This window comes from Calonectris borealis, chromosome 3 (genome assembly GCF_964195595.1).
Source record: "Calonectris borealis chromosome 3, bCalBor7.hap1.2, whole genome shotgun sequence".
Taxonomy (NCBI): Eukaryota; Metazoa; Chordata; class Aves; order Procellariiformes; family Procellariidae; genus Calonectris; species Calonectris borealis.
Genome location: NC_134314.1, coordinates 61,192,190 through 61,218,842, shown reverse-complemented (window position 1 = coordinate 61,218,842; position 26,653 = coordinate 61,192,190). Strand labels below are relative to the sequence as shown.

Sequence of the window (26,653 nt, the reverse complement as noted above, 5' to 3'; positions counted from 1 at the left end):
AAAACACTAATGTGGAAGTTTAGGCATTATTTTGACTAACCTGACCAATGAATCTATGGGTCTGCTTACAGATACACTGTTCTTTAAGCAGATTCCTGCTCCTGCTTTTCTCTTTCCACGCTTCCCTTTGCCCCTTTGGTAAAGCTGTGCAAATAAAAGACATTTTTACTGTGGTTGAGCTGAAAAAATGGAAGGGAAGAAATAACTTCAGATCCACCAAAACGTGTCCTTTAAACTAAAATCAATTTATATTCCTTTTTCTAGGCATTTGAACTTTTATTTGTTTCTTTGTTTTAATTCCAGTTGAGCTCTCAAATAATTTAAGCTGATCCTAAGCTTCATTTTTGGTGAATTTGCAGGGGTAGGTGAGGTTTGTGGGAATTACTGTTCTCTTTTTCTAGTCACTTTTGCTCCCTTTTACATTCTGACCTTATTTTTACTGGGATTCCCAGCAAGCTGCTCATCACTGTGCTAGCTTCTGTTCTTCTGCCCTTCTCATGCCAGTGGGAAGAGAAGCATGAAACTAACTGGGATCATGTAGTTCCAGTCAGTTTAACATTGCTGCTGCTGCCACAAGCAACGAATTTTATATTGCAGGAGAAGAAAATGGAGTCATGCGATGTGATGAGCCTGGAGGCTTCTCTCACTTGGGTGTTTAAACAGAAAATGTAGGAGGCTTTATGCAACCCTAAAACTTAAAGAGTCCTGCATCCAGTTTCAATTGAATATGAAACCTGTTCTTTAAAAGCACCATGCAAGAAGTATTTTGCAGCTTTTTGAGCAATTGTGTCTGTTTTCTTTTTACCTTGCATGCTTTAACGTGCTTTAACATCAAATTTCATATCTATGTGCATGCCCTGGTGCATTCCTATGTTATCTGCCAAAAACAGATGTACATACACACACACACACGTGCACGCATCTTCCAGGGAAAATGTTGTGTGCATCAGGGTATATTCGTACCTTATTTGAGATGTAGAGAAGAAAAACAATAGAGCATTCCCATGAAAAACAAAGCAGTGCCTACAGCAAGTCTCCGGATGCCACAAAGAACACACAGGGGCTGTCATGGCGTGTCAGTCTTCATCCACTGCCCAGTCTGTATCGGGCCGCTGAAGCGAAGCAGCAATGTATGATTTTAGTTAACTTCTCCTAAGTCTTCACTTGACAGACGGATGAACGGTTTCTGTGAAGCTCTCATCTGTTTACTTGTGGGCTTTTTTGACTCCATGAATTTATTATTAATGTGCCAAATTACGTTGTTTGTACCAAGGGTCAGATCATCATTTATAGCTTCCATGTAGACTGAAAGAAATCCTACTGTTGAGACAGACCACTCGCTCCTTGGTGCTGCTAGCACAGTGCCTGGCGCTTCCTTAGATCCAGCGGGTTTTAATTTATTTTTACTTTTTGTAAAACTTCAGTCTGCTTTGATAATTAATACCCAAGAAATGTCATGGGTGAGACCCACTGAAAGTTGCATTGAAGGAAATAGGCTGATTGAGAAGGGGAGAGAAATATATGTCAACATATTAAATAGAAGTAACATTTTAGCTTGAAAGACTGCAGATTTGGGCAACTTTGGCTTTTTGAGGGGGGGAGGGTGTTTCTTTGGGTTCAGGGTTTCTTCAGGCACTCTCTTATCCTCATCCCCTTCTTTCAGCATGTATGTGTTCAAATCTAGGTGAGCTGCTGTGGTTAAAAAGGAACCGTATGTGTAGGCAAAAATATCTTGTAAGCTGAAATAGGAGATAACTAAGTGCTCCCGCCTGGTGTTGATGGGATTACCAGGTACTGTGAATCACTCAGGCAAAGAGACCTGAGGTGACACTTCAGACTTGTTATTATACCAGGGATATTGGTTCCATTTAAAATAAGAAAGTAGGGTCATCTTAGCGTGGTTCAGTTCAAAGCTTTGAAAATGCCTCATATTGGAAAGATTGGAAGTAAGCAGTTTTGATCCTTCTGCAGCACGAGCGTGTCAGTGGCTGAAAGAAGTGGCAGCTGAGCCGGTGTGTTTCCCTGTGCCCAGCCCCCTCTTTAAACGAGGATTTCTTTTAAAACAACAAATCTTAAGAAGTGATGACTGAAAACTATTTTATAAGAAGATGGGGTATAACATAGGCTTTTCCTCACCTTTGAGTTTTCTTTTTAAAAGGATTTTAAAACCATGTAGTCCTTGTCCTAAGATACGCTTACTACAGAGTTCAGTGGTGTTCCCTGAAGTCGTAATCTAGTTTGAACTGTTTCCCCTGGCTATACTATGAGACAATTTGACTTTGCATGAAGTTTTGAAAACCGTATGTGGGGATAACATTTCAACTTCATGCTCTCTCTGCAGTGCGAATGACAAAATACACTTTGAAGTGCTTTTTCATACTCTCTATCGCTGCCTTTTGCATGCGAATGAATGTTAACAAAAATAGACCTGCACTGAGTTTTGGTTTTAATAGGATGTTCTGTCATCTCTTTAATTTGTCTGTCTCTTGAATTGCCTATTTTTAAAAGTTTTATTTTGTTTGTAGTGCCAGGTCCTATACCTGCCAAGTCAGTGAAAGGAACTCCTTTTGAAGATAAGATCTTCCTCAACTGGAAGGAACCTGTGGATCCAAATGGCATCATTACTCAGTATGAGGTAATCATTAAACAGCTAACAAGCATAGGATAGGGCTAGGAAAGTGCAGCAAGAGGGGTGGCTGACGGTGGGTGTTTATGCTCTGTAGGCAGCTGTTCAATTATATGCTGCTTTCATTTACAGAATACTGGATTTTGTGTGGTGATTAGATATTCAAAAATTATAATTATGGTGCATATGTTGTTGGCTGGCCGGCCCTGTCAAGTGGCTTTGGCATGTGAGAATAACAATATTACAATCCACGTGGGAGATGCTGGTTCTAAAAATCTTGTATCATTACTGTGCATCCTTCCAAAGCCATGATCTGTGAAACCTTCTTTGTTGGAAGAGGAGGTTACATGAGAAGTAAGATGGTTCTTAAATTTGGAGCAATGTTTTTTAGCTTTGTCAGATCTTTAGATATCACCCTTCAAGGAAACCTCCATATATATTCTATTTAAAGTGTATTTAATATATGAGCCTTCTGGGGACCTCCACAGGAGGTTGGCAGGAAACACAAGCTGATTTGAGGAACAAACACCATCCTCTCCAGCACTCCTTTTTAAAAGGAACAGAGGATATAATTTTGTGTACTAGTGAATTATAGGAGGAAGACAAACCAACTAACCAAAAAAAACCCTGAAATCTGTTTATCTATTTGATACTACCAAAGGTCTTTAAATAGTGTGGGATACCCCTGGTGGGCAGCTCAGCCCCACTCAGCCGCTTGCTCACTCCCCTGCAGTGGGATGTGGGGAGAATTGGAAGGGCAAATGTGCGAGCTTTTGTGTTTTAATCACAAATCCAAAACACAGCACCTTACGAGCCGCTATGAAGAAAATTAACTCCATCCCAGTCAAAACCAGTACATTAAGGTATCATTGCTGGCTTTAAATATATTAACTTGGTTTGGACAGCATCTAAATATGATTATTAGAAGAGGAGCGGGAAATGTATTATAGGAAGTGAAAAATAAAGGGTTTTGGTGGAGATTGGGAGGATGGTGAGGGTGTCCTAACTTAAATATAACAGTGAAATTTTCCATACATGAACTAAAATCACAAAGAAAGAGGGATGAAGGGTACCTTTTCAAGTGAAGCAGACTCTACAATAATACACGTCAAGTCCTCATGATATCCCCAAGATAGCTGGGTAGCTAGATGAACATGTGTCTTTTGTTTCTTTTCCAGCCAAGCTAACCTAATCCCCTAGTGCCAAAAACTCTAACAATTGTTACAAAAATAATTGTTTTCACAGGTCAGCTATAGCAGTATACGGTCGTTTGATCCTGCAGTTGCAGTTGCAGGACCTCCGCAAACCGTGTCAAAGCTGTGGAACAGCACACACCACGTCTTCTCACACTTGCATCCTGGTACTACTTACCAGTTCTTTATACGTGCAAGCACCGTCAAAGGGTTTGGACCAGCAACCACGATCAATGTAACAACCAATATCTCAGGTAAAAACAAAAACAGAAAAGAGTGTGTGTGTGTGTATGTTCACTGGTTTTATAAGGTTTTGGGGGTCGTTTTTTGTAAGACTTGAAAAATTAGGAAATGTGAAAGAAAACCCCCAAAAATCCTATCATATTGTGAAACACTATTACTGAAAATGTTTTTGAGCGTATTTGCCAAACAGTAGCATAAGTTCAGGGATAAATCCTTGCATGAGGTGCAAATTGCACACCTGTAGTTTTCAACTATTTGATTTTGTGTAATCTTGTACTTTCATCTGAAGATTTTGAAGTGCTGTATAAACCTTAACTAATTAAGCCTTTCAGCACTCCATAGGTCACTAAGTACTGTATTTGTTTTGCAGATTAGTAAAGGCAGATGCAGAAAAGTAACTGACTTACTCAAGGTGACACCACTTAGCAGCACACAGCTATAACAGAGTTGGGGCAGTTGGGAGGAAATGTGAATTTCTTTTGCCAGATTCATATAGGTCTGCTTCCTCGTGCCTTTATTCACTTATTGCAATGCACCAAGACTGACACTATCTTAATAATGCACTGCAAACTCTAGAAGAAAGTAACATCAAATGGAATGCTTTAGTATTTTTATTTTCTTAAATTTCAGTAGTAGTCTCAAAAAATAAGAGAGTGGCTTATGCAGGTGATAGCGGAAGGTGAGTCAGTGCTATATCTAGGGAGATTGTTGATTTTATGACATGGCGACTTCAGAGCTTGGCAGAGATCAAAGAAGTCAGTCATTTAGAAATGTAAACAGCACAAATTTTCCTTATTATCTGCCATAATGAAATTTACATTGTCCTGTAAAGGGAGGCTAATAATGTATTGGAATCACCTACCGTTTCTATGGGAAACTACTCACATAGTCTCCTCACCCCGTTCCCAAAAACACGCACATAAATCAAAATGTGAGAAAATTCAAAGCAGACCTCCTTGAATTATGTAGCATGTGAAATGCTGTAGTCATATTTAACTGCAACAATTTGTTGAATTCCATCCCAGCACATAAGTACTAGCGCTCCTCATACCCCAGCCCCTTCAAAAAAACCCAACCAACCAAACCACCAAAAAAACCTGACAGAGTGACATGTTCTGTTCTGTTTATCTAGCTATTAGGTTGTTTTGAAGTCTAATATTTTACTCAGGTTCTTTTAAGGTCCTTGTGTTTTTTCAGAACAAATTCTAGTTCATAAATTTTCAGGGATAATGGTGGTGTAGTACTCGCGTACTTGTCTACTCTTTGTAGGAGAAAAAAAAAAGGTGTAACTATGGAAAATTTGCTAGGATGTTTGTCCCCAAAACGTTTCAGTATTTTGAGAAATAAGCACCTCAACATGTTTGGATTATTTAGGACTACAATGTGTTCAGACTTCTTTAGATGTGCACTCAGAAATTTTGGGAATTTTGTCCAGAATCCAGTCTACCACACTTTCTAGACACAGTATGGGTCTGTTATTTGGCAAAACATAGTTAATACTAGGAAAGCTTAAAGACAGGCTGTGACACCCTTTGTATCTGAATTTCAATCTGTTTTTTTTCATCTTGCTTTATGCTGAACTGTTGTCTAGTTTCACTCTGCATAACTGATGCTTTTTATGAAGCAACACATATGTTTCAGGAAATGCTAGCTTTATTTTAATGAGGAGTGAAATTACTCCTTTTAACCGAGCTTAAAAGCAGTTGCCATGATCCTAGTGAACATGATGTAAATAGTAATTTATAAATGAACATTAAATGAACATTATATCTGTAAAATAATATTTCATGAAATAAGAGCAATTTTTATGTTCATCTAGGATCTGGGACTAACGAAGCAAGGCTTTTAATCTTTCAGTGATCTTCTATCTATTGATATATTATCGTAAAACTATTATCACTTAAATGATTGACATCCTGCTAGGAAACATCTTTTTTGTGGAAGTTCGTCATACAGGCATCATTAACAATTTTGTAAAGGTACAGCCACATATTTAAAAAAAGCCATGCAGATAGATTTCAAGCTTGTTAAAGATTAGTAATTAATAGAAATCTATTGTATTCTGGATCACAGAAAATACTGTTTCTTTCCTTGCACTACAGCTGAAGTCAGCAACAGTATTACCAGTGAGGGCTGCCACAAGTTTGTTCAGAAGATTAAAGTTGGATGGTTAAAGTGATTGCCATCCAACCCACAACAAATATTACTGCCACAAAGGCCTAGCAGCCAGTCCATTCGTGAATCAGTTCCTGAACTGCTTCTAGTTTTGACTTTGTTTTTTCTTAATACCCTGGGCTGAAAACTACAGTGATTCAGAAACTGATCCATGAACAGCTTGGCCATCCACTGTTAGAAGTAGATGGAGAAAAGTTGTTTGTAAGGTAGAAAGAGTGAGGCCAAAATGGGATTTTGTAGTCTTAGCATTTCTTGGCAGTCACTTCCTGGCTCTATTTCTGTCTTTCTTGAATAAACCTATTTAACTGGATAGGTATAATGATTTGATGGGGAGCAGTAAGGGATGGGGTTATCAGTTGTTGGTGAAGTCCCATTTATGCTCTAGTAAAAGATTGTGCCTGACTGGAAAATCATTAAAAAAGACTCATAGAGCTGATGAAGATTGTGACTTTGTACTATATTGCGAACAGCCACAATCTCATGAAAATTCAAACTGTTTTCACTGATTTGTTTCTCATTCTTTTCCTTCCCACTCAACATTAATCAGCTCCCACTTTACCGGACTATGAAGGAGTCGATGCATCTCTCAATGAAACTGCTACTACAATAACTGTACTCTTGAGACCGGCACAGGCCAAAGGTGCACCTATCAGGTAAAAAAAAAAAAAAAATTTAAAAAAAAAACCAAAAACACAAAAAACAGAAGAGATTTTTCCATTGATTATATGTTGTCTCGCAGCTCATAGAGCTGTTCATTTCCAAGTGATATTCATTTGACATTACCATTATTTTTCTTAGCTAGACTGAGCTTACCAATAGATGTGTAATTAATAAAGATAGTCATGACCTGAATCACCCAGCTGTCTGTCCTGTTTGATTTAGGGTTCCCAGGACCACCTCCTATCTGTTATCATTTCATTTAATTTCTCACAGTCTCTCTGAAATACAAGGTTGAAAGGTATTTGTCAGAAAGTGGATTTGAAAATAACACTTCCTCGCCAGTGCTTCAAATCAGCTATTCTATAGCATATATGTATGATTGGAAAATTGGAAGCTCAGAGGAGATGGGAGAATAATAGTGATGAATACAAACTATTTGACCTCTTTCCTCTCAGAGTGCTTCTTACCAGAAATCATGTAGCAAGCTATTAAATTTTATTTGCCGTGTCCCATAATCATATTAAAATGTTTCATTTATGTTAACTTTGAGGGGTCTTTCCCTTTCTGCTCTCTATTGAGAGAAAATTTAATTCTGTTTGCAAAGATTAATCCACATCCTGCTCCTTATTTCTACTTGTTAGTGCAAAAATTTTGTGATATTATTTGATTCCATTTGTGTTTTACTGATGTGGCTGCAGATATTCAGGGACAGGGCTGACTAATTGGGGGTTAATTAGCTACTGAGCGTCAGAACCTTTTCATGCTCTTACCCTTGTGACATTTTAGAGAAATACAGGCGAATGCGTTTCATTCTGTGTTACGTTAAGTCGGTTACCGTGCTCAGCTGATGTTGAGTAATGTGCCCGAGCCCTAAAAGTAGAGGAAAATTAACTGTTTCTTGAGTCTGTTTCCATTAAGGGGAATGTATGTTTTACTTGGATGTTGAGGGGATGACTCGCATACCTATAAGCATTTTTATATGCTTATCATATAGTCACCCTTATGATTGATATGCTCAAGTTATTTATATTCTGTCATAAAAGATAATCCAGATTCATCCCCTTTGTAGGAGATATTGATGTGTTATATTCATAAATAAAATTGTAACCCTGTACATCATTAGTTTCTGAAAGATTGCCCTGGAGCAAACCTGGGATTTTTTTGGGTGTGAAGAATGATAAAACGTACAGGACTACATTCAGTACAGGACTTGGATTCCTGAAATAGGGTTTTTGTTGAATTGATACAGTAGAAACCAGACCTGTGATCTGAAAATGCTCCCAAGTTATGCAGGTGCTTAAACTCACTGTGCACCTTTGTAGGTGCTTTTAAAGCCTTCCAGGTGTCCTGCTGCTGTTCCTGTTTGAGAAATGTGATCTCTCTCCCTCATCTAATCCATGCCAAATCCTTTCAGTCTTGCGCCTGGTCTCCCGAGGGGACTGGTGCGTAGGCACATCCAGAGCATGCCTGCCAGACTCGGCTGGGATCTGCTGACGGTGGTGCTCATCTTCTCTACACCAACTGGTCTGTGGCACATTTATGCAGACAGCAGCGGGCTCCCGCCTTCGGTCCCGCCACTCACCCTGAGGGGGGTCAGTCTCGCATCCCGGCTTTCTCTGCTGGGGGTTTTCTTTCTTTGGTAACGTGATGGGATGTGGCTAGAGGATTACTCGTACCTGGCTCAGGGAGCTCTGGTTTCTCTGCACTGTACGGGCAGGCGAGTAACTCACTGCAGAGTAAACCTGCAGCACACCACCTCACATCTAGTCTCTCAATTTTCCGTACAGCATCCTCAATCCTATGGCATGAGCTTGTCACTGTGGCCTACGAAGGCGGCAAAAAGGATCTATGTACTAAACGCTAATAGATAGTTTGATAGTTTGATGGAATATTAATAACTGTTGTTCGAATATGTTCTCAAAAAAGCATCTTTCTTCCTGTCTCCCATCTTCCCTCTCCTCTTTAATTAATTTCTAGAACCTAAGAGGGTACATTAAATTTCTAACATCAGGAGGCCAAGGAAATAAGTCCTCTGCTATAACCAGAGAGCTGGGCTTTATTTAAAAAAAAAAACCAGGTGTTTCATTCCTTACTCTGAGTGAGGAGCATTCTCCAGGGAAATGCAGAAGACATGGTCCCATTCCCTTTCCTGAAGTTACGCATATTGCAGTCCAGTATTTTTCAGCAGCTTCTTAATAGGGGAGACAAATGTCATACGCTGAAATTCTGAGTTGATTCAATGCATTTTGCTAAATTTTATGATGCGTTTTAGTGAAGCTTCACTCCATCCACACCGCAGTTGTGTTTCCACTACAAGCTGGCTTGCTGCCATAATGAGTGTTACTAGGTAGGTGGGAAAAAATGCAATACCGTGCCTGCAGCTGTGAATGAGTAGAAGGGCCTCAAATGCTTTTCTTTAGCCTGACACTGAAGAATACAGTTGGCTTTTTGAAAAGGTTTGTTTGCACCCAGTCCTTTAATCCCTGGAGCTGTAGATGGTCAAAAGATCATTTTATTTAATAGCAGTAGGTCCGTGCTTTTTTTTTTTTTAAAAAAAAAAAAAGAAGGAAAGGAAAAAAAGCTTAGTCTGATAGTCTTTTGCTTTTACAAACAGAATTATACTATGATCAGATTTTGTTGTACCTCGGCCTCTCCATCAGCACAGCCCCCCAGGAAACAGATGTTCCTTAACTCAAGTGTAATCTATGTGCAGCTGTCAATCATTTCTTTAAGACACTACATGCCATAGTCATCACACTTTAAACATGACTCTAATCATATCTTCCCTGTCAAGTGTCATCGTGTAATCTCTAGCATTCTTTATGGCCTCCTGAAGTTTTAAACCAAATTGCAAACTAGAAATGCAAAGGGAGACAGGACTGGGTGGCTCAGGCTCACTGCGAAGCGCGTATTTGCCATCAATCTCATGGATGAGATCCCAGTCAGTAGCATCAGTGGTGCTTCAGTGATTCATTTGAAGATGTGATTTGCCGCTGTAGTTTTTCTGAAGGACCCTAACTGAGCACCAGCAAAACAATCTTTTGTTTTCAAATCTACTGCAGATGAGGATTACGAAGCGCATATATCAGAATCAGCATATGCAACTTTTTAATGATGAAATGTATTTTCTTTGATTAGTAAAGTGTTTTTCTTATATCTTCATATGCAAAATCAGGTTGATTTCGTTTTGCAACAAGACTAATTAAGTGGACTACGGCAGGGAGCAGTTAAAATTTAGTTGTCAGTCGGAATTCCAAGAGCTGGGGTTGTAACTTGGGCTGTCAGTCAGTCTGGCACCTGTCAAAGGAGAGGACACTGTGTCTCCAGTAGACGTGTAGAAGGAAATCTCTAGCTGGTATTAAAGCCTAGGCAGAATAGGGCTGAATTATGAACAACATGTTCACCACAGCTGTACCTCTTTGGGAGCCTGAATTTTTAGGGAGGGGTGAAAAGGAAGATCTGTTGGCAAGGGCCTCCTTCGGCTGTTTGTAATCATCTTGGTCAATAGCGAGGTACTCTGTGGGTTTTCTTAAGTAAAAAAAAAAAAAGTTTTTTGACATGAAAAATAATTTCTTCATGCAAAATCTCAGCTGAGGACTTCTTCACTTACTATATCTTCAACACTTTCTCTGCTTACCTGGCTGTCTTAGACAACTGTTTGGCCTTTATGTTCCCAATGACTTATGTAGCAGGTTCTGAAATTTGTATTACTCTTCAGAATAGCTCAGAATTTATTTTAGTCATCAGGGAGAAGGAATATTGTCATCTAGGTTTTCCACTCCTCCCCCTTTATTTCTCTCTTTTATTCCTTCTTTGCTGTATGGGAAGACTAGGAAAAAAATTGCTATTGCAGGAATTCCCTCAGCTCCAGTCACAAGAAAGCTCTCTTAATAATTGAATTCCCACCATTACAGAAAAAATGTGTAGAAAACATAAGATAATTGAAGCTAGGATTAGTAACATGTAAAAATACAAGGATAAGCAGAGTACATAGCCTTTAAACTTTCGCTTATAGCCTGATACCAGACCACATTTGCAGCCAGCGAACACCCTGCTTTTCAAGTTGCAAATTAAACTTTCACTTCTTTCTTCAGCAGGGTGTCCTTTCCGAACACTGTTATGTGTACGTAGAGTAACAGTGCTGCTTTGGAGCCACTATAGTGCTTAGTAAATGGCTTTAAACAGATGGTATCACAAAGGGCCCAGAGGTAAATGACTGTATTCCTCCGTGTCTTGTTAGCCTATAGTGTTGCATGAAAAATACTGCCAGATCCCCTTTCCAAAGAGGATAGGCACATCTTTTATTTAAAAAATACTTTCTGAAAATTAAAAAAAAAATATTAAAAATAAAGCCTCGTTGGAGACTTTAAAGACTTCCTGTCGTTTGCTATTCTTTCTTTAACGAAAAGTAATTGTGTAAGTGCAGATGGCTACAGTGTGTACATCTATTTCTTATTTTCCACATTTTGTAGCTTTTCAGAGGTAGGGGCCCAAAAAGCGTTATTTTTGGAAACATATTTTATTTCAACGAGAGCATATTTTATGTAAATCATTTGAAATTTTTTCAGAACATTCACGTTTTATTGTGATCTCATGCTTAAAATTTTGCCATACCTTTTACATCAGATTCAAAAATTACTGCGTATTTTTAAAGAATGCTTTTATAAGGGACTTGCCTAATATTTAACTGTCGTGCCCTTCATCTTTGATTTTTTGGTTTGTTTCGGTCTCCAAAGAGACTTACCCCTTAAAAAGGATATGCGCCTTAAAAAAAAAAGAAAAAAAGTTACCTGGTTTACCCCTTATTCTGTAAAACGGGAAATGAGGGGTTTGATTTGGAAAGCGGGGTGGATCTCAGCCCCTGAGCTGGGTGACAAAGCGGGCTGTTCCAGGGGCCGGGTTCCTCCGTGGGGCGCGGAGGCTGCGCTCTCCTTCCGCCCTGCCTGCTGGCCCTCTCCTCCTGCCTTGGCGGGCTGTCGCAGGTGGCCCGTTTCCCGCTCTCCTGGCGCGCCGGAGAGCAGAACTGGTGTCGGCCCCAGTCGTTTGGCAGCTCGGGAGAGAAGGACTGCAGAATGGAGGGAGCAGAGACGCGGTGCCTGTGTTCCCAGGACTCTCCGGTGGGTTGGCTGCCCAGATCGGGAGCGGTGGTTTTAACCCTGCCTGGGTCCAGGGCCAGGCCGGGGAGGAGATGAGCACCGGTAGCCGTGTCTTCCCTTGGGACATTATAAACAAAAATTATTTTTAATATTTTTACATCCTGTTAAGTTTGTAAAATATCGATGCTTTTAGGTTTTTTTGCTAGTACGTTGATTTTGAAGCATAAAGACAGACTCTGGGTGCGCAGGGGTCTTGTGGAGGTGATTTGTTGGTGCAGGCCGGATTAACTGGACACAGTTAATACATGGAGGTTATCACAGAAGATGATTTATGACCGAACTCAGTTCACAGACAGTTTATGAGAAACAGAGATCCTTGGGGCTAACTCATAATTTTTTTGTTTACATTCTTCTTTTTACCTAGAGTTTCAAAAGTGAGGTGAATTTTTATATTCCTCTTGGTCACTTTGAAAGGGAAGAGGCTTTCCTCCTTAATTTTTTAGGTGCTAGGAAAAGGGGATGCTAATTTCTTCTTTCAGCTCAAGAAAGACATGAAACTAATTTCGTATTTTTTCTTCTCTCCTTTCTTCCATTCCCCAGTATCATACTTCATCTCTGCCACTACAGTTATTGGGTTTTCTGGGCAGTAGTAGCAGAGAAAATTGACAAAATAATTTAATGCTGCCCCATAAGTTCTGAAATGAGGAGGATTGTCCTTGCCTTTGCCTTCGGAGTCCCTGCAGCAATGCAGTGACACTTCCAGAACTCTCTTCAATGTTACTTTTTCTGTTTAGAAATCTTTAAAACAAAACCAAGACAGGCAATTCTGCCAGTTTAATTGAATAGCTTGAGGTCTTGTCTACATGCTTAGGCATATTTTCTTACTAAACTTTCATAAGGTCCTCAAATATATCTGCATATAAATGAGAGACTGTGTGCATGTATACACATGTGTGTATATGTGCGTATGCATACGTATAGTTCTTAAAATAAAAAAAAAACCTCTTTTTTTCTTATAAACTGAAGAATTGCCTCCTGCTCTCACTATGTAAGTTCTGTACTTCTGCAGAGCAGAGGAAGCTGATAATGAGTTGGTAACATCTTGCAGTTAGGTAGTTCCCCTAAAGGAGAAAGAAGAATTATAATTACCTGTTCTATTTTGAGCAGGTGATTTTGAAAAGTGACCAAGCCATGGACCATTTCAAGAGAGGTATTGGGAGGTTGGGATGGCGTTTTAATAGGCCGAATGCCATCTGCTTCAGCAATTTGTAACGTTTTATCATTGACAATTGTAGAGGAATGAGGCAGTCTATTTTGGTGGAATGGACAGATTTCTGTCCATCTGTGCTTGTATTACAGCATGTCACTTGTACTTTAGATCTGCATAGCTCTGAGCCAAGATAGAAGCCACAGCAAGGTCAAGAGGTGGAGAAGCCTGTCAGCACATTCTGTCTCTAATGATATGTCAACTGCAAATTGGTGCTTCAAGCACAGCCTGGAGGCAGTCATTATGTTAGGCCTTGAAGCTCAGCTTTCTCTAATACCGTTTCAAAGGAAAATGCTAACTTCAGATGCTTCTGATTAACCAAGAGTTTAATCTATTATAGTTTAAAGTCAGATTCATTCCTGTGTTTCTTCAAAATAAAAAGGCCTTTAAAAAAACCCAACATTGTTAGGAGGTTCTGTATAGATTTGGATTGTTGTTTTTCCTGAAAAAAAAGGATGCTGCTTCTTTCCAATGGCTGAATGAGATAGCTTTGCTACATTTCAAGACTTTGTTTTTTCTCTGCATCTATGCATCTGCTGTCTTTTCCTTCTTTCTTTTCTTTTTTTTCTTTTTAAGTTTACACAAAGCAATTGGGTTAATATTTTTATGAGACTAGACAGCTGACCTAGCAGGTGACCTTAAAGATATGCTGGTCTTCCTCTGTTTCACTAGTGCCTACCAGATCGTTGTTGAGGAGCTGCACCCACACCGAACAAAGCGAGAAACGGGTGCCATGGAGTGCTACCAAATCCCTGTCACCTATCAGACCGCTCTTAGCGGAGGGTCACCATATTACTTTGCTGCTGAGCTGCCTCCAGGAAACCTGCCAGAGCCAGCCCCCTTTACTGTGGGTGACAACAGGACTTACCAGGGTTTCTGGAACCCACCGCTGGCTCCTCGGAAAGGCTACAACATCTATTTCCAGGCCATGAGCAGCGTTGAGAAGGTAAGTGCCAACCACACCTTTCTCCTGGAAGAAGTCAAAGACATGGCCTTCGTGACAATTAGGACTGTCGAAGCTGGACGTATAGTTAGGTGTTGGCAGTGGCGCGGCTGTAATCCCTTCCGTGCTGTGACAGCATGGCAGCGTGCCATTCACATTTCACACCACCCTTGTATCATAGTAACTGCTACTAGATGAGAGTTTAATACATCTTGTAGTAATCGTCTCAGCAAAGTAATTTCAGTGCTGTGATTCTGCCTCCTCGGAAAATAACATCCACAGCTCTTTCCCCAATTCTCAGTATTTGCACGCTTCAGGAGATTAAATTACTGCAGGATAAACAGAACGTGGGCGGCCCAGCAGGCTAATAAAACGTTACAAACTTTTTGAGACTCTCGCGCTGAACATCAAATAAAAAGTAAAAATTTGCTTGAGCAAAAGTAACCCCAGGCCCACGGTGTGTTTTCGAGAGCCTTTCTGAAAAGGTGTGCTCGAGGCTTGCTCCACTGCTGTGCAGTAGTAAGAGTATGGCTGTCGCTCACCTTCATTACCTCCTTGGTGTTTCATTTTTAACTCTGTCGCTGAGTACTGCTGCTGGCTCTCTATGCATGTGGACGGGGGAAAAGTGCCAGGGAGGGTGGTTCCGGGTGGGAAGAACAACTGTGGCTCTGCAAGCCCCGTGCTGTTGCTCTTGAATGATTTTTCCTCTCATAAATGAGAAATGGGGGAGGGGGAAATGGTTGGTGAGGAGGGAAAAGATGGTAGGCACAGAAGCTTCAGATGCTTAAAAATTTAAGTTTTTCATTTTTATTAATCATCAGTTTAGAAATCTGAAGGTAATTGCAGTAATATGTCCATAAGAATCTCCATAGGAAGTGTCCAGGCAGGTCAGAAAGAAGCTAGAAAGAACAGCCATATCGATAGCTGCTGAGACTCACCAGAGCCATCGGAAAGGAGCAGAAGTCGTGTTTACCCTTCCTTACGTTTGGGTCCCTGCAGTGACTAAACAAATCCTAGCTAACAGGCGGCCTTGCCTTGAAGCCTTTTGAAGAAAATCTCACCTTCTACCTATAGTTTTGAAAATTGCATACGCATCAAGTCAGAATGGGGAAAAAGCAGGAGCTAATGAACTGCAGGAGCTGCTTGAGAACTGGAGGCTTTTTCTGAATGAAGAGACCGTTCCCTCTTTCTAGTTCTTATTTATAGACCTGTATGAAGCAAACAAAGCAAAATAAAAGGTAACTGCTAGTCACTCATTCATATTTCCCTCATCTGCCACGTATGTTCCCTTTGCTTTTGTTGGCTTCCAGCTGACTAAATGGTAAGGAAACTTGTTTAATTCCCCAAGAAATAAATGGGAGGGAAAAGTAAAAATATTAAATACAAAAATAGATCTTTATTTTGGCTTTTACATTTTGACAGATAAGTAGAAGATGAGGGAAGAACACGTTATTTTTCACTTTAACTTGATTTCAGCTTGTGAGAGAGTTTAATCCTAAAATGGTTTTCTCTGGTATGATTTAAAACTTTGGATCAGATTTCGGTTCCTAGAGGGATTTGGGGGGAGGTTTTGGGTGGATTGCACTGCGTTCTGCCAGGCCAGAGATCTAGTGGTCGTAAGATAACCTCTGAGCTGCAGAATATTTAAACAAGTGCTTTACTATAAAGCAGTGGGCGCGCCAAAGTAGTCAAAGGGTAAGTGAAGCACGCTCTGAAATACACTGTAGGGTTGGGATGAGGGTTACTCTGTGATCCTCACAGACATTTTGACCAGCAGTGGACAAGTAAATCCAGTAATTGGGGAGAATGCTAATTAGGTAAGATTATATTGATAAACTTTGCGGGGCTTTCATTTAAATTGAAAAATTGTCTTTATGGAACACTTATGGGAAGCCTCAGCTCACAGCTTTGCTCGTTCCTTACGAGCTGTGTTTACAAAACAGCATCAACATGTTTTACCTGTCGCTTGGGAATCTCCAAGAGGAGAGAGATCCCAGGGGATGTGTACGGGGATGGAGTGCTGGGGGGTGCAGGACTAGAGGGAGCATATTTTATAGAATGAAACAGTCATTATTATATTTTCTAATTACATGTTAATATTGTTTAGAGTGGTCTAATACAGCAGCAGCTGCATCCTTTCACGCAACCTTATGCTATTTCAGTATGTTTGCCTTTAAAATGGCTGCACATTGTACAAAAAGGTCAGAAAACCCATTTATGACTGACCCTCATCTGTTCAAGTTGTCCAAACTGTGCATAACCAAGTCATTTCTCTGTTCATTTGTTTCAATTGCTGACCAAACTTCTGAAGGGGAGGAAAAAAAAAAGTAAAAACATAAAAATTGTCTTTGCATGTGCAACTTCTTCTGAAGCACATCACTGTCAAATCACTGTCTTTCCTGGGCAGATTATGTAGGTTGTAGATTAACTGTGTCATACGTGAAGGGATACCTGGGCTGCTTCTATGCTAATTCCACACTCAGAAGCATGAGAGAGCTGACATGCTTCAGGTGACTCTATTCAAGACCATCAAGATGCAGCAAGACAAGTTAATTTGGACACAGTGCTGAACAAATGTACCTTCTTTGCTGCATGGTGCTGTTGGAGGTCAACACTGGCTGAGGATTTCTGTGCCATGAAATAAACAGGAGCACCAGTCCCCCCTTTGCTTCTACTGCACCCTCTCTCTGTATTCTTATGGCATGATTTCCGTTTGATTTGAATAATCTGAAATATGTCTGCATCTGGGCTGTCCTGCACCTTTTCTCCCCATCGTTATCCTGGATAGTACAGATCAATGTCTAGATTTCATCCAGCTTTTGTAAAGGCAAAATCACTCAGCCTCTTCTGTCCTGCTAAGTCCAGAGCCCTGAGCCACCTTGTTGGGTTGCCCCAGCTGATCAGCGGATCTCGGACGAATTTGTGGAACAGGGCGGGCAAGAAAAAACAACCTAATCTGACTGTTTTATTTACTTTTTCCTCCTGAACAGGAAACCAAAACTCAGTGTGTTCGAATAGCTACAAAAGGTAAGAGATTCGTCCCTCCAAGCAAAGTACCTTTTTTTTAATGAAATGTGGAGTTTCTGTTAAATGTTTGAACAAAGCCAGTACTGTCCCTCTATTTTGAACCACTTGATTGTCTTAAAATAATATAGACTATTGCTTTTTATTCTTTGGTATTGGGCCAAGAGAGTACTGTTCTAGCAATACTCAGAATTTAGACAAAATAAGTACTCCTTTGTTTTCCCTGTCTGTGTTTTCAAGATCTGCTCTTAGGCTGCTGGAGCATTGCAGGCAGCAGATAGATGAACTGGAGATTAGGAAGCACACTTGGTAAACTGTCTGTTATACTAACAGTTATTTTCAAGCAGGGGTGGAAATAATTTAAACGAAGGACACAATAGTTAATTTTCCTGAGTAAGAGCTCAGAGTCTTAGCTAGGCATAGGGGAGGGTTGATTTGAGGAAGGCTCGTGTCTTCGATAGCAAGTGAGGCCCAGGGCTAAGACTGGTTGCATAGCTGTGAGAATAAATCATGTTGACCCCATATGCAGCGGGTTAATCACATACTGCTCACTCAGAAATGCTGTTTCGTCTTCAAATGAGGACTTAGTTGTTCTGCTTATTGTTCTCTCTTGCTTTGACTGTATTTATAGCCATTCATTTTGGCTGCTTGATTGTGTCAACATGAGAGTTGTTTGATAGACTCTGGCAGCATAAACAAGAAAGGAGCTTACAAATACTGAAAGAGTACTCTGCAGAGGCCCAGCACTACTTACATTGTCTCCTCCTAATTGCATATTGATATTCAGCATAAAACCAACTTCAGATATGAGCAAGCGAGCATTTAAAGTACTGTGGTGGCACATCAGCACCATTTTTTCAATCGCTTCTTTCAATTTAAAACTTGTTCCAATTAAAAGCTGATGCCTCTAATGAGGTGGTAGCAACAAAGCGTTTTCTTGAGAAACGAGAAAATAAAATGTACTTCTCAAGGATGTGTTAATATTTTCATCAAGTGAGGTAAGCTAATAAAAACAGGAAATGAAAACCGTGAGCTAAGTCTTCTGTGGAAAGTACATTAGCATTATCTTTCTTATGTTTACCTGCCAAGATTAAATGTTTGAATTTAAATATATTTGCATAAACAAATATTTATGTAGCACAAGCATGTATTGCTAGGATTTGAGTCAAGGGAGAGTCTTGAAAGGCTCAGAAATATCCTAAAATACTGCAGAAATATGGAATGAGGCAGAGGAGAGCAGTGGTCTCTGTCATCATAAATTTTCTGGATAGTAATAACAGAATGGGGAAGGAGTTCACCTGGCTTATGAGGAAATTATTTTTTACTTAACCGTATTCAGTCCGCTGATGTCAAAGCAATGTTCACTGGAGCAATAGTCCTGGTGGTCACTTGTATGCTTTCCTCTGCCGTAGCAGTCACCTGCACCCCAATGGCTGTAGTCTGAAGGAAAGGGGAAATGAGTAGCACATTTCTTACCATCGTGCTATAAATCATGGCTTTGCCGCTCTGGCTAAGGACATGTTTTCGTGAAGTAACTGCATTGCCTCATATGTCAGTACTATACTCCTTGGATGTGGAACTAAAAACCAAAATTTTTTCTCTGACTTTATTTTAATTGATAGATGTGAAATGTGGGTGAAGGCAATATTAGGAGCAAATGCTTTCTCTTGCTCTGAAGGAATGCATTTAATGGGGAATCATCACTTCAAAGTCATGTGCATTCATACCTCTCAAACGAGTTCTACTGGTATTCTAAATCGTTTTTAAAAAGCTGATACTGAAATTTTTTCCCATGTTTTCATCGTAAAAATAATATCACGATTTGTTGTCCTTGAAGAAAAGTATACTTAATATATTGGTTTATGTGTATGTTCATCTGGTTATGCTGATTTTTTCATAGTGTGTAAGTTTGCTTTGAATCATTGACCTAGGAGTCATCTGGTTACATTTGTAATATATTCTAGGGAAAAAGAGGACTGTCTCACTTTACCTAACGCACCCCAGTAAAGCTAATGTACCCTTTTAAAATCCAGCAAATTGTCTAAACTATGTATTCAGTTATAAAAGTGGTGTGTAGTTCTTTGTCATCTCCTGTAACTTGAAGTAGCCTACAGCTGGCCAAACTGAATTTTGCCTTGAACATGTTGAAAAGGCATTAAAAATCATAAAGAGCTGGGGTGGAAGGGTGGGGAGAGGAATGACATTAAAGGTGCATGTAAAGGCAAGACAAAATTTCGCTGGTAGTGAAGTTCAGTATTACCAGCAAAGGTACTTCCTCATTTTTACCTCGTTCAAGGGTCTGGTGTTATCTATTGTGTATATTCATGCCGATAAGATGTAAAAATGAAAAAAAAATGGTAGTAATGTCATGGTTTGGTGCTGGAGAAGTTCGTATCCCTGAAATTATAATCTTGATAATTTAACTTTCTTACACGTGTTATTTCCCTGACTAATTTTTTTTTTTGATACATAAGGGGTTTTGCACATGTCATTCCCATGGGTTGCCTTCTACCTTTGAGACTTGATGGAATAGTTTGTTTCTTGGTGTTAGACTAATGAAAGTCAGCAAATTTAAATTGAAGCGCTCATACTTTTTCAGTCTGTATATTCCAGGTGCAATGTTCTCGTGCGCTTCTGATAACAAAATGCACTGAAGTGTGAACTCATCTAAAAGATGGTGCCAAATCATGACTGAAGTATGTTGCTGCTTTTGGTGTGTCTGGAAAAAATGTTTTTAGAGTAAGCTGAGAGGCCTTACCAGTGTCTAGTATATTAAAATACACTGAGTTAATTTTTCATGAAGAAAATACTGGAACAGCACCAGATTAAAAAGTAGTCTCCTGAGCAGTTCCTGTGTACTTGTAGCTGAAGGATGAATGCCGAAGTGATTCGTTGATGGCCCTGATTTAGGGTAATAATAGGATTCCCCCTTTATCTGGACACCTATTTCCACAAAGCTTCTAACAATTTAATGACTTCGTGACTTTTGCCCTTCTGCAGATTGGACTGCATTGGCCAAGAGAGTCCCAAGTTATTGGATGTGGTGAGAGGGTATGAAAGTTGCACACGTACACAGTCTGTTCACATAAGCTTTGATTCTTGAGGAAACCAGGTTAAAAATAACTCCTTGTGACACAGGTGGTGGGTAGGACATACCTAAAGCACCATTTCCATTACAAGTATAGCCCAGAAAATGTATGAACTGAACCATTTTAATTCCTTGGATACTTTTAGCCAATGTTGCCGCCTTCGGTCGACCTGAATTCCCTTCCCATTCAGATGCTCTTAGTAACCGGTGATCAGCATCAATTTGTTTTTTAAAAAAAAAAAACAAAACAGTTAATTGTTCTCTGCCTCATTATTTTTTGACTCAAGGTAGTAGCATTACCTAGTCACTAATAATCTGGTTTCCCACACGTATAGTAACTGAAGAAGGAGAAAAAAATATCTTGTTTTCTGAAGTGCAGAGAAGGGTACAGAGACTTAGGTAATAGGTCAGATATTCATTAGGAGCTGAAAGATGGAGTTATGCTAGGAAGTGTGCGTTATTTGACAAAAAAAAGTGTCACGCACAATTTCGTATAGGAAGTTCTCAAACTTACTAAAACTAACTTGGTAAGGGAGAGTTCAAGCAGTCCATAACATGCTCATATCACAATGAGTATGTGATAACTGAACCTGCCTAACCAAAGTATTGCTAGAGGAGTGAATAAAAGATGCATGATTGCTGTAGCGTGCACTTCAGAGTAACACACGGTGTTGATGACTGATCAGTCACATCTTGGAGTGGAGTTTGTGTAAAAATTTGAATGAGTTTCCACTAGCACACCACGCTGGCATTTCAGTTTACAATCTAAAACGTTATCAACTGCTAAGGGAATGAAACTAGATTAACGTGGTCAGAGAAGGGTAATGCTTCAAATTATTTAGCATGTAAGTGGACGTTTAAGAGGACAGAAGGGACAGCAGAGCTGTTATTAAGCAGAGAGTATATGAAGTTGACATTTCTGACAGGTTTTGGGCTGCCAACTTTGAGGCTAACACTGATTTACGTGTATTCTTTTGTTTTGTTTAGGGGACTAGAGAAAAATATTGAAAATTTAATTAGAAGAAATCTACTGTGGCAGTAAATAAAGAAGTGGTGGGCCTGGCAGCTCTAACTATCCCAAAGTAGTTAGAAGGAATAAATGGAGTCCAAGGTTTCTCACTCCGCATTTGAAACACGAACTTCATCACCTCCAAAATTATTTTCCCTTGTGGTTTTCATTTGTATTATTAGTTCAGGCAGCATAGAACTCTCTCTCTATGCACGTTTGGTTCATACAGATGGATGAAAATGCCATTTGAGATGATGCGCATCTGGAAGTAATTGTGAAATAGCAGAAAATGACTTTTTAATCTGATTTGAGGAATAAAAAGGTCTGGGTGGTAACATTTCAACTGCAAGTGTGCATTTAGTCCACCATCATTATTGCTCTGAATTCATTCCCACAGCAGTTGGGGATTGATCCAAAGGCCTTGGATGTCAATGGGAGTCCTTCCACTGACATTAACGTGCTTTGGATTAGGTCTTTAGGAGTCGTAAATCTGTCTAGACCATAATTATTTCCTTTAAATTGTTCCTAATGATGTTTCTGCTCTTAGGGAAATTTGCGAAAGTCAAGTCACCTTCTGTAGCAGGATGCTCAGATGTCTGTTACTGATTTACGCACAAATGAGGGAAGATGTCAGATGCTAAATGTATATGAAACGAAGCTTCTCTCACTGTTGTTTTTATGTTTGGATCAATGCTCCTACAATGACTTTTAGCTGTACCATCATAATAGGCACTGGAGACCTAAGTTGCAATATAAATTTAGAGAAGAATGCAGATGTTGCCTAAGTCACATCTTTCTTTTTACTCATTGATAGGAAAAAGCTATTAATATGTTTAAACTTCAGTGGTCTTTTGCATAATGTCTCTTATCTCACAATGAGGAGATTTTAACTGACTTGCTGAGCTTTCCAAAGATGGAAACAGAATATTAGCATGGCATATTTTCCTCTTTTGTATGTGAAATTGCAGTAGCTTACCGAGCAACCACATCTGCCAGTTCTGATAAGTGATACCTTTGGTTGTAAATAAAAAATTGAATGATGGAATGTTTGATGATGGTTATAAAAAAGCAGTTAACGGAGGGACACCTCCAGATTTCCAGACACAAAACCTATAATGTGGCTATTTTCATATATGTGCAGAGAGTAACAAAATCATGGAATTCAATTACCAAAATTTGATTTGAGTAAAAAGGAATTTAGGTAACAGCAGCATTTATTAGGTGAAGCTACCTGATTGATATGCATGGGACAACAATTTTCAGAGAACGTGTTTCCCCATTCTTTATGATAAGGCACCGAAGAGAAGTACCCTTTCCTGCTTGTTTTTTGGCCTCTCTAAGAAATAAGGGTTCCTTCTGAGAGTAACAGCAAAAAACTCTGAATTGCCTAATGTTTTCTATGTTTATGACATTGCCTGAGCTGAGCCATTTATTTTAACTGTATTTGAGAATAATTATGATCAGAAGTATTTCCCAGTTTCCAGCCCCTTTCCTAAGTCTTCAGGAATATGAGTTTATTACTATGTTTTGAAAGAGTAGTTGACTGCTTTTGGTCAGAAAAGTTTCATGGGTTAGTAAATCTGGTAAATACAATTAATAAATCTAATTGCTTTACTAAAGAACTTTATTTTTAAATACGTTGCATAATGGATAAGTGTATTACATGCAAACATTCTTTTATTAAATTTAGTTTGGTTTTGAAAGTTAGCTTTTTTAAAATCAGTAAGTTATTAGCTTTCCTTGATTTTGAAATGTTTCGGTATTTCTTTTGGCCTCGAAACCTTAAAGGTTTCCTAAAGAGTAAGAATTTTAAAAGTAAGAATTCAGGTAGAGGATTCTAGTCTATATTTAAATATTAGAGAATGAATGTTGATACATTACCGGCTCTAGGTGAAGGATCAGCATCTTAGCATATATGCTCTTTTAGTATGTGCCTGTTTTCTTAGGTCTCTTCAGCCATTATAAATATTATTTCATGAATCAGATTGTGGGCATTGACTGTTTTGCATCCATTGTTAAAAAATATGGAGACGTAAAGGTAGAAATTTACTGTTTTTACAAAACCCATTAGGCTTTTAAATGCAATAGAAAATCCTTGATTCCCCTGATAATAGATATGCAATTAAAATGACCATTTAAAATGGCCATTTGCTAATATTGCAGTGATTTATTTTAGCTCCTTTTTTTTCTCTTCTTTCATCATTTTTTACTTTTTCTTATGTCTTTACCTTCTTTGTGTCGTATTTAAGGTGATTTTTGGACATAAGTAATTTTATAAGTGTTTAGAGAACGTAAACTCTCATCACCTGATAGGATTGGACTCTTTATCCCCATTTCAATTAACTATACCATTGGATAAAATCGCACCTTGCAATGTCTGGAAGAGTGTGTGAGGTGGAACAGGCAGAGATTGCTGCCTCCAACAGTCCATCACAGGCCTCTCACATGCACATTTGGCCCGGGAGCAACTGTGCAGCAGCAGAACTTTTGAGCAGCCCCATTGAGGGACAGCACTGTTTCACCTTTTCAAAGAAAGGAGGAGAAAGGGATCTCTAGGAATTACTAACTGTGTTTACATCCAGTCAGTAGTCTTTAGCCAGAATGAAGCATTCTCCACATGAGTGGGTATGTCAACACTGACAGTCCAGAGTAGGTTTTGCCATACACATCATTGACATGTACCCAATAAAGCAAACAATTGCTGATGGTAGAAATACCCCTACATTCAGGTATCTTAACACCATTGTTAGTGCCAGAGATGATAATCTTTGCAATTATCCATCCTTGTATTAACGTGTACCTAACACAGATATTTTGAATAGAAGACAAAATATTTTTGAGCAATAACGCTGCTTACTGTGCACCTGGAGAGGAACTGCAAGCAGGACTTTGTCTCGGAAAAGAATGATGCCCAAAGAACGCTGAAGTTCAGCAACATCTAAATAAAAAATGTGCTTACTGATTTTTATGAAAACCATTTATGGCCCTAAAATCAGCATCACTGTGTTTCTCTGTATCTAATCAAACACTTTTAACTAAAGGAAAAGAAGTTCCACCTCATTGTCGTGAACATTACAAGGGTTTATTAAACTAGTTGCTTGTCATCTCTGACAGAGTGCTAAGTGAATTTCTACAGCTAGTCATCTAGAAACAAGGAACAGCATTGCCAAGCATAGTAGCACTTCCTAAACACTGTCAAATGTGTTGCAGAGCAAGGCAGAATGGTTGATTGGCACTGCTGCCAAATTACTTGAATACAGAGATTGATGCTTTGTCAGCTGTGTAAGGAGACGATGGCTCCGAAGTTCAGGAGCGCAAACTGCTTTCTGCTCTGATGGGAAGTTGTCTGCTACTTCTGGAAAGATCCTGACCCGATTAGTATGCAGATGGACCTTGCAGAGGAACGATCTTTCTAGAAATTATGTGGTTATCGCACATCTGTCTGTCAGAGCAGGAAGCAGTTACAAGCACTGTTAAAGCGATTTTTGTAGCCAGGTAAATTCAAAATGTAGGGAACAGAATTACGACCCTGTGTGTGGTTTTCAATGCTGTCGACTTTGGAAGTGTGTGGAGGCTTTTGTGCAAATTCAGCAGCCTGGGAAAGGACTGTGAATATTATCCATGCTTCACAGTGACATGGTGATAAAGGTTCTTGATCACGATGGACTTCCAGAACCCTTTACTGTCAAAGAGGTCACAAAACAGATTGCATCCTTTGCCACTTCTGATTAACATTTGCTTTGTTGAGTCAACAGGAAAGGTAACCATATTCAATACCATATAGAAGCAGAATATTTAACCTGAACATTAAATCAGAGGTCCAATATCTGCTGACTTGTGTTACTCGCTCTTTGCTGATGACTGAGTATTGGTTATTCACACATATGTAAGCAGACTACATATTATTGACAGTTTCAGCCCCTCTGCCAAGTGGTTTGGCCAGGCCATTAGCATAGAGGAAAAAGAGGTCCTGCTCTAACCTTGCTGTGGTGGAAAATATCCTCAGGCAGTAGTCTGTGATGACGATACAGTAGTGAAATTTGTGAGAACAGCAATGCTACTTCAGCAGCATACTTCTTTCAAAACACCACAGTTAATAGCAAAGTCATGCAGGGAATAGCAAAAGCCAATATAGTATTTAGGACGTTAAAGCAGCATGTCTGAAATAAGAGACATCTGGCTTCCCACAAAAGGAAACATCTATCGTGCATTAGTTGTTGCCACTCTTTGTATGGCTACAAAACTTGGACCGTTTATGGTCTCCACATTGAGCATCCGAACCATTTCCAATGCACTGCTTTCATGCCCTTGCTGCCATAAAGCTGCGGGATGTTACCTTGAACACTGCATTCCTAAATTGCTGTCACATTGTCAGCACTGCAGGAAGAATACAGGACGTCCAGTTATGCCAGACCTAGTTCTCATACTGGACAACAGATTGCCCAAAGCTGGTTTCTGTGGGCAGTTGAAATGCAGAGAGAAGCTCAGAGGTCGCATAATGAGGTAGTTAATGGCAAGTTTAAGGCAAATCCTCAGTTATGTGGCATCAGTTTCACAGTGCAGGAAATTATGTCTGAAGATTTTCTGCTCTGGCAAAGAATAGGTACTTACGCCATCATGACATGCAAATAAAATCAGAATGGTGCTGTATGGTATAAGTGAATATGGCAGTGAAACAGGTTATATCTGTACACTTCACAGTATCATGAAAATGGGCCTCTTTCTGGGACAATAAAACCAAATCCTTATGTACTGATGGAAAACAGGCATCATAGTCACTCTCTTTCTATCCCTGGTGCTACTGTATTTCTGACTTTGCCATTTCAAAGGGCTACTTATGGAAGATATAAATCATATTTTTTGTGAACACTGGACCAGGTTGCCTGGAGAGGTGGTAGATGCCCCATCCCTGGAAACATTCATGGTCAGGTTGGACGGGGCCCTGAGCAACCTGACCTAGTTGAAGATGTCTCTGCTCATTGGAGGGGCATTGGACTAGATGACCTTTAAAGGTCCCTTCCAGCCCAAACCATTCTATGATTCTATGATATGAAGATACATTTTTAAAACGTTTTCTGATTATACATCTTATTGTTGGGACTGTTAGATACTGACAGAAAAACCAAATTGTTGACTATTTGCTGGAACTGTTGAAGGAGTTTTTGCTATTATATCCATGTTTTTAACAACAGTGAAAGAATGACTGTTTTTCCATATGAGAGAGGGAGAGGGTAGTACAATTACTGTAATTGGCATTCAGATTGTCTCAACATATGGAAGGCAGTTGGTTTGCACAACTACAGGCATTTTTTAATGTGAACCTTAATTT

The 26,653-nt window shown here is 39.5% G+C and overlaps 1 protein-coding gene across 1 annotated transcript in view; it reads left to right on the top strand.

The window, feature by feature from the left end:
* The window catches only part of PTPRK (protein tyrosine phosphatase receptor type K), a 424,966-nt gene that overhangs the window by 335,582 nt on the left and 62,731 nt on the right, over positions 1 to 26,653 (top strand). The window contains exons 9-13 of the mRNA XM_075145810.1: positions 2,526 to 2,635; positions 3,872 to 4,073; positions 6,785 to 6,890; positions 13,933 to 14,206; positions 17,194 to 17,230. Coding sequence (XP_075001911.1) covers positions 2,526 to 2,635; positions 3,872 to 4,073; positions 6,785 to 6,890; positions 13,933 to 14,206; positions 17,194 to 17,230 — 729 coding nt within the window. The remainder of the gene's footprint in view (positions 1 to 2,525; positions 2,636 to 3,871; positions 4,074 to 6,784; positions 6,891 to 13,932; positions 14,207 to 17,193; positions 17,231 to 26,653) is intronic.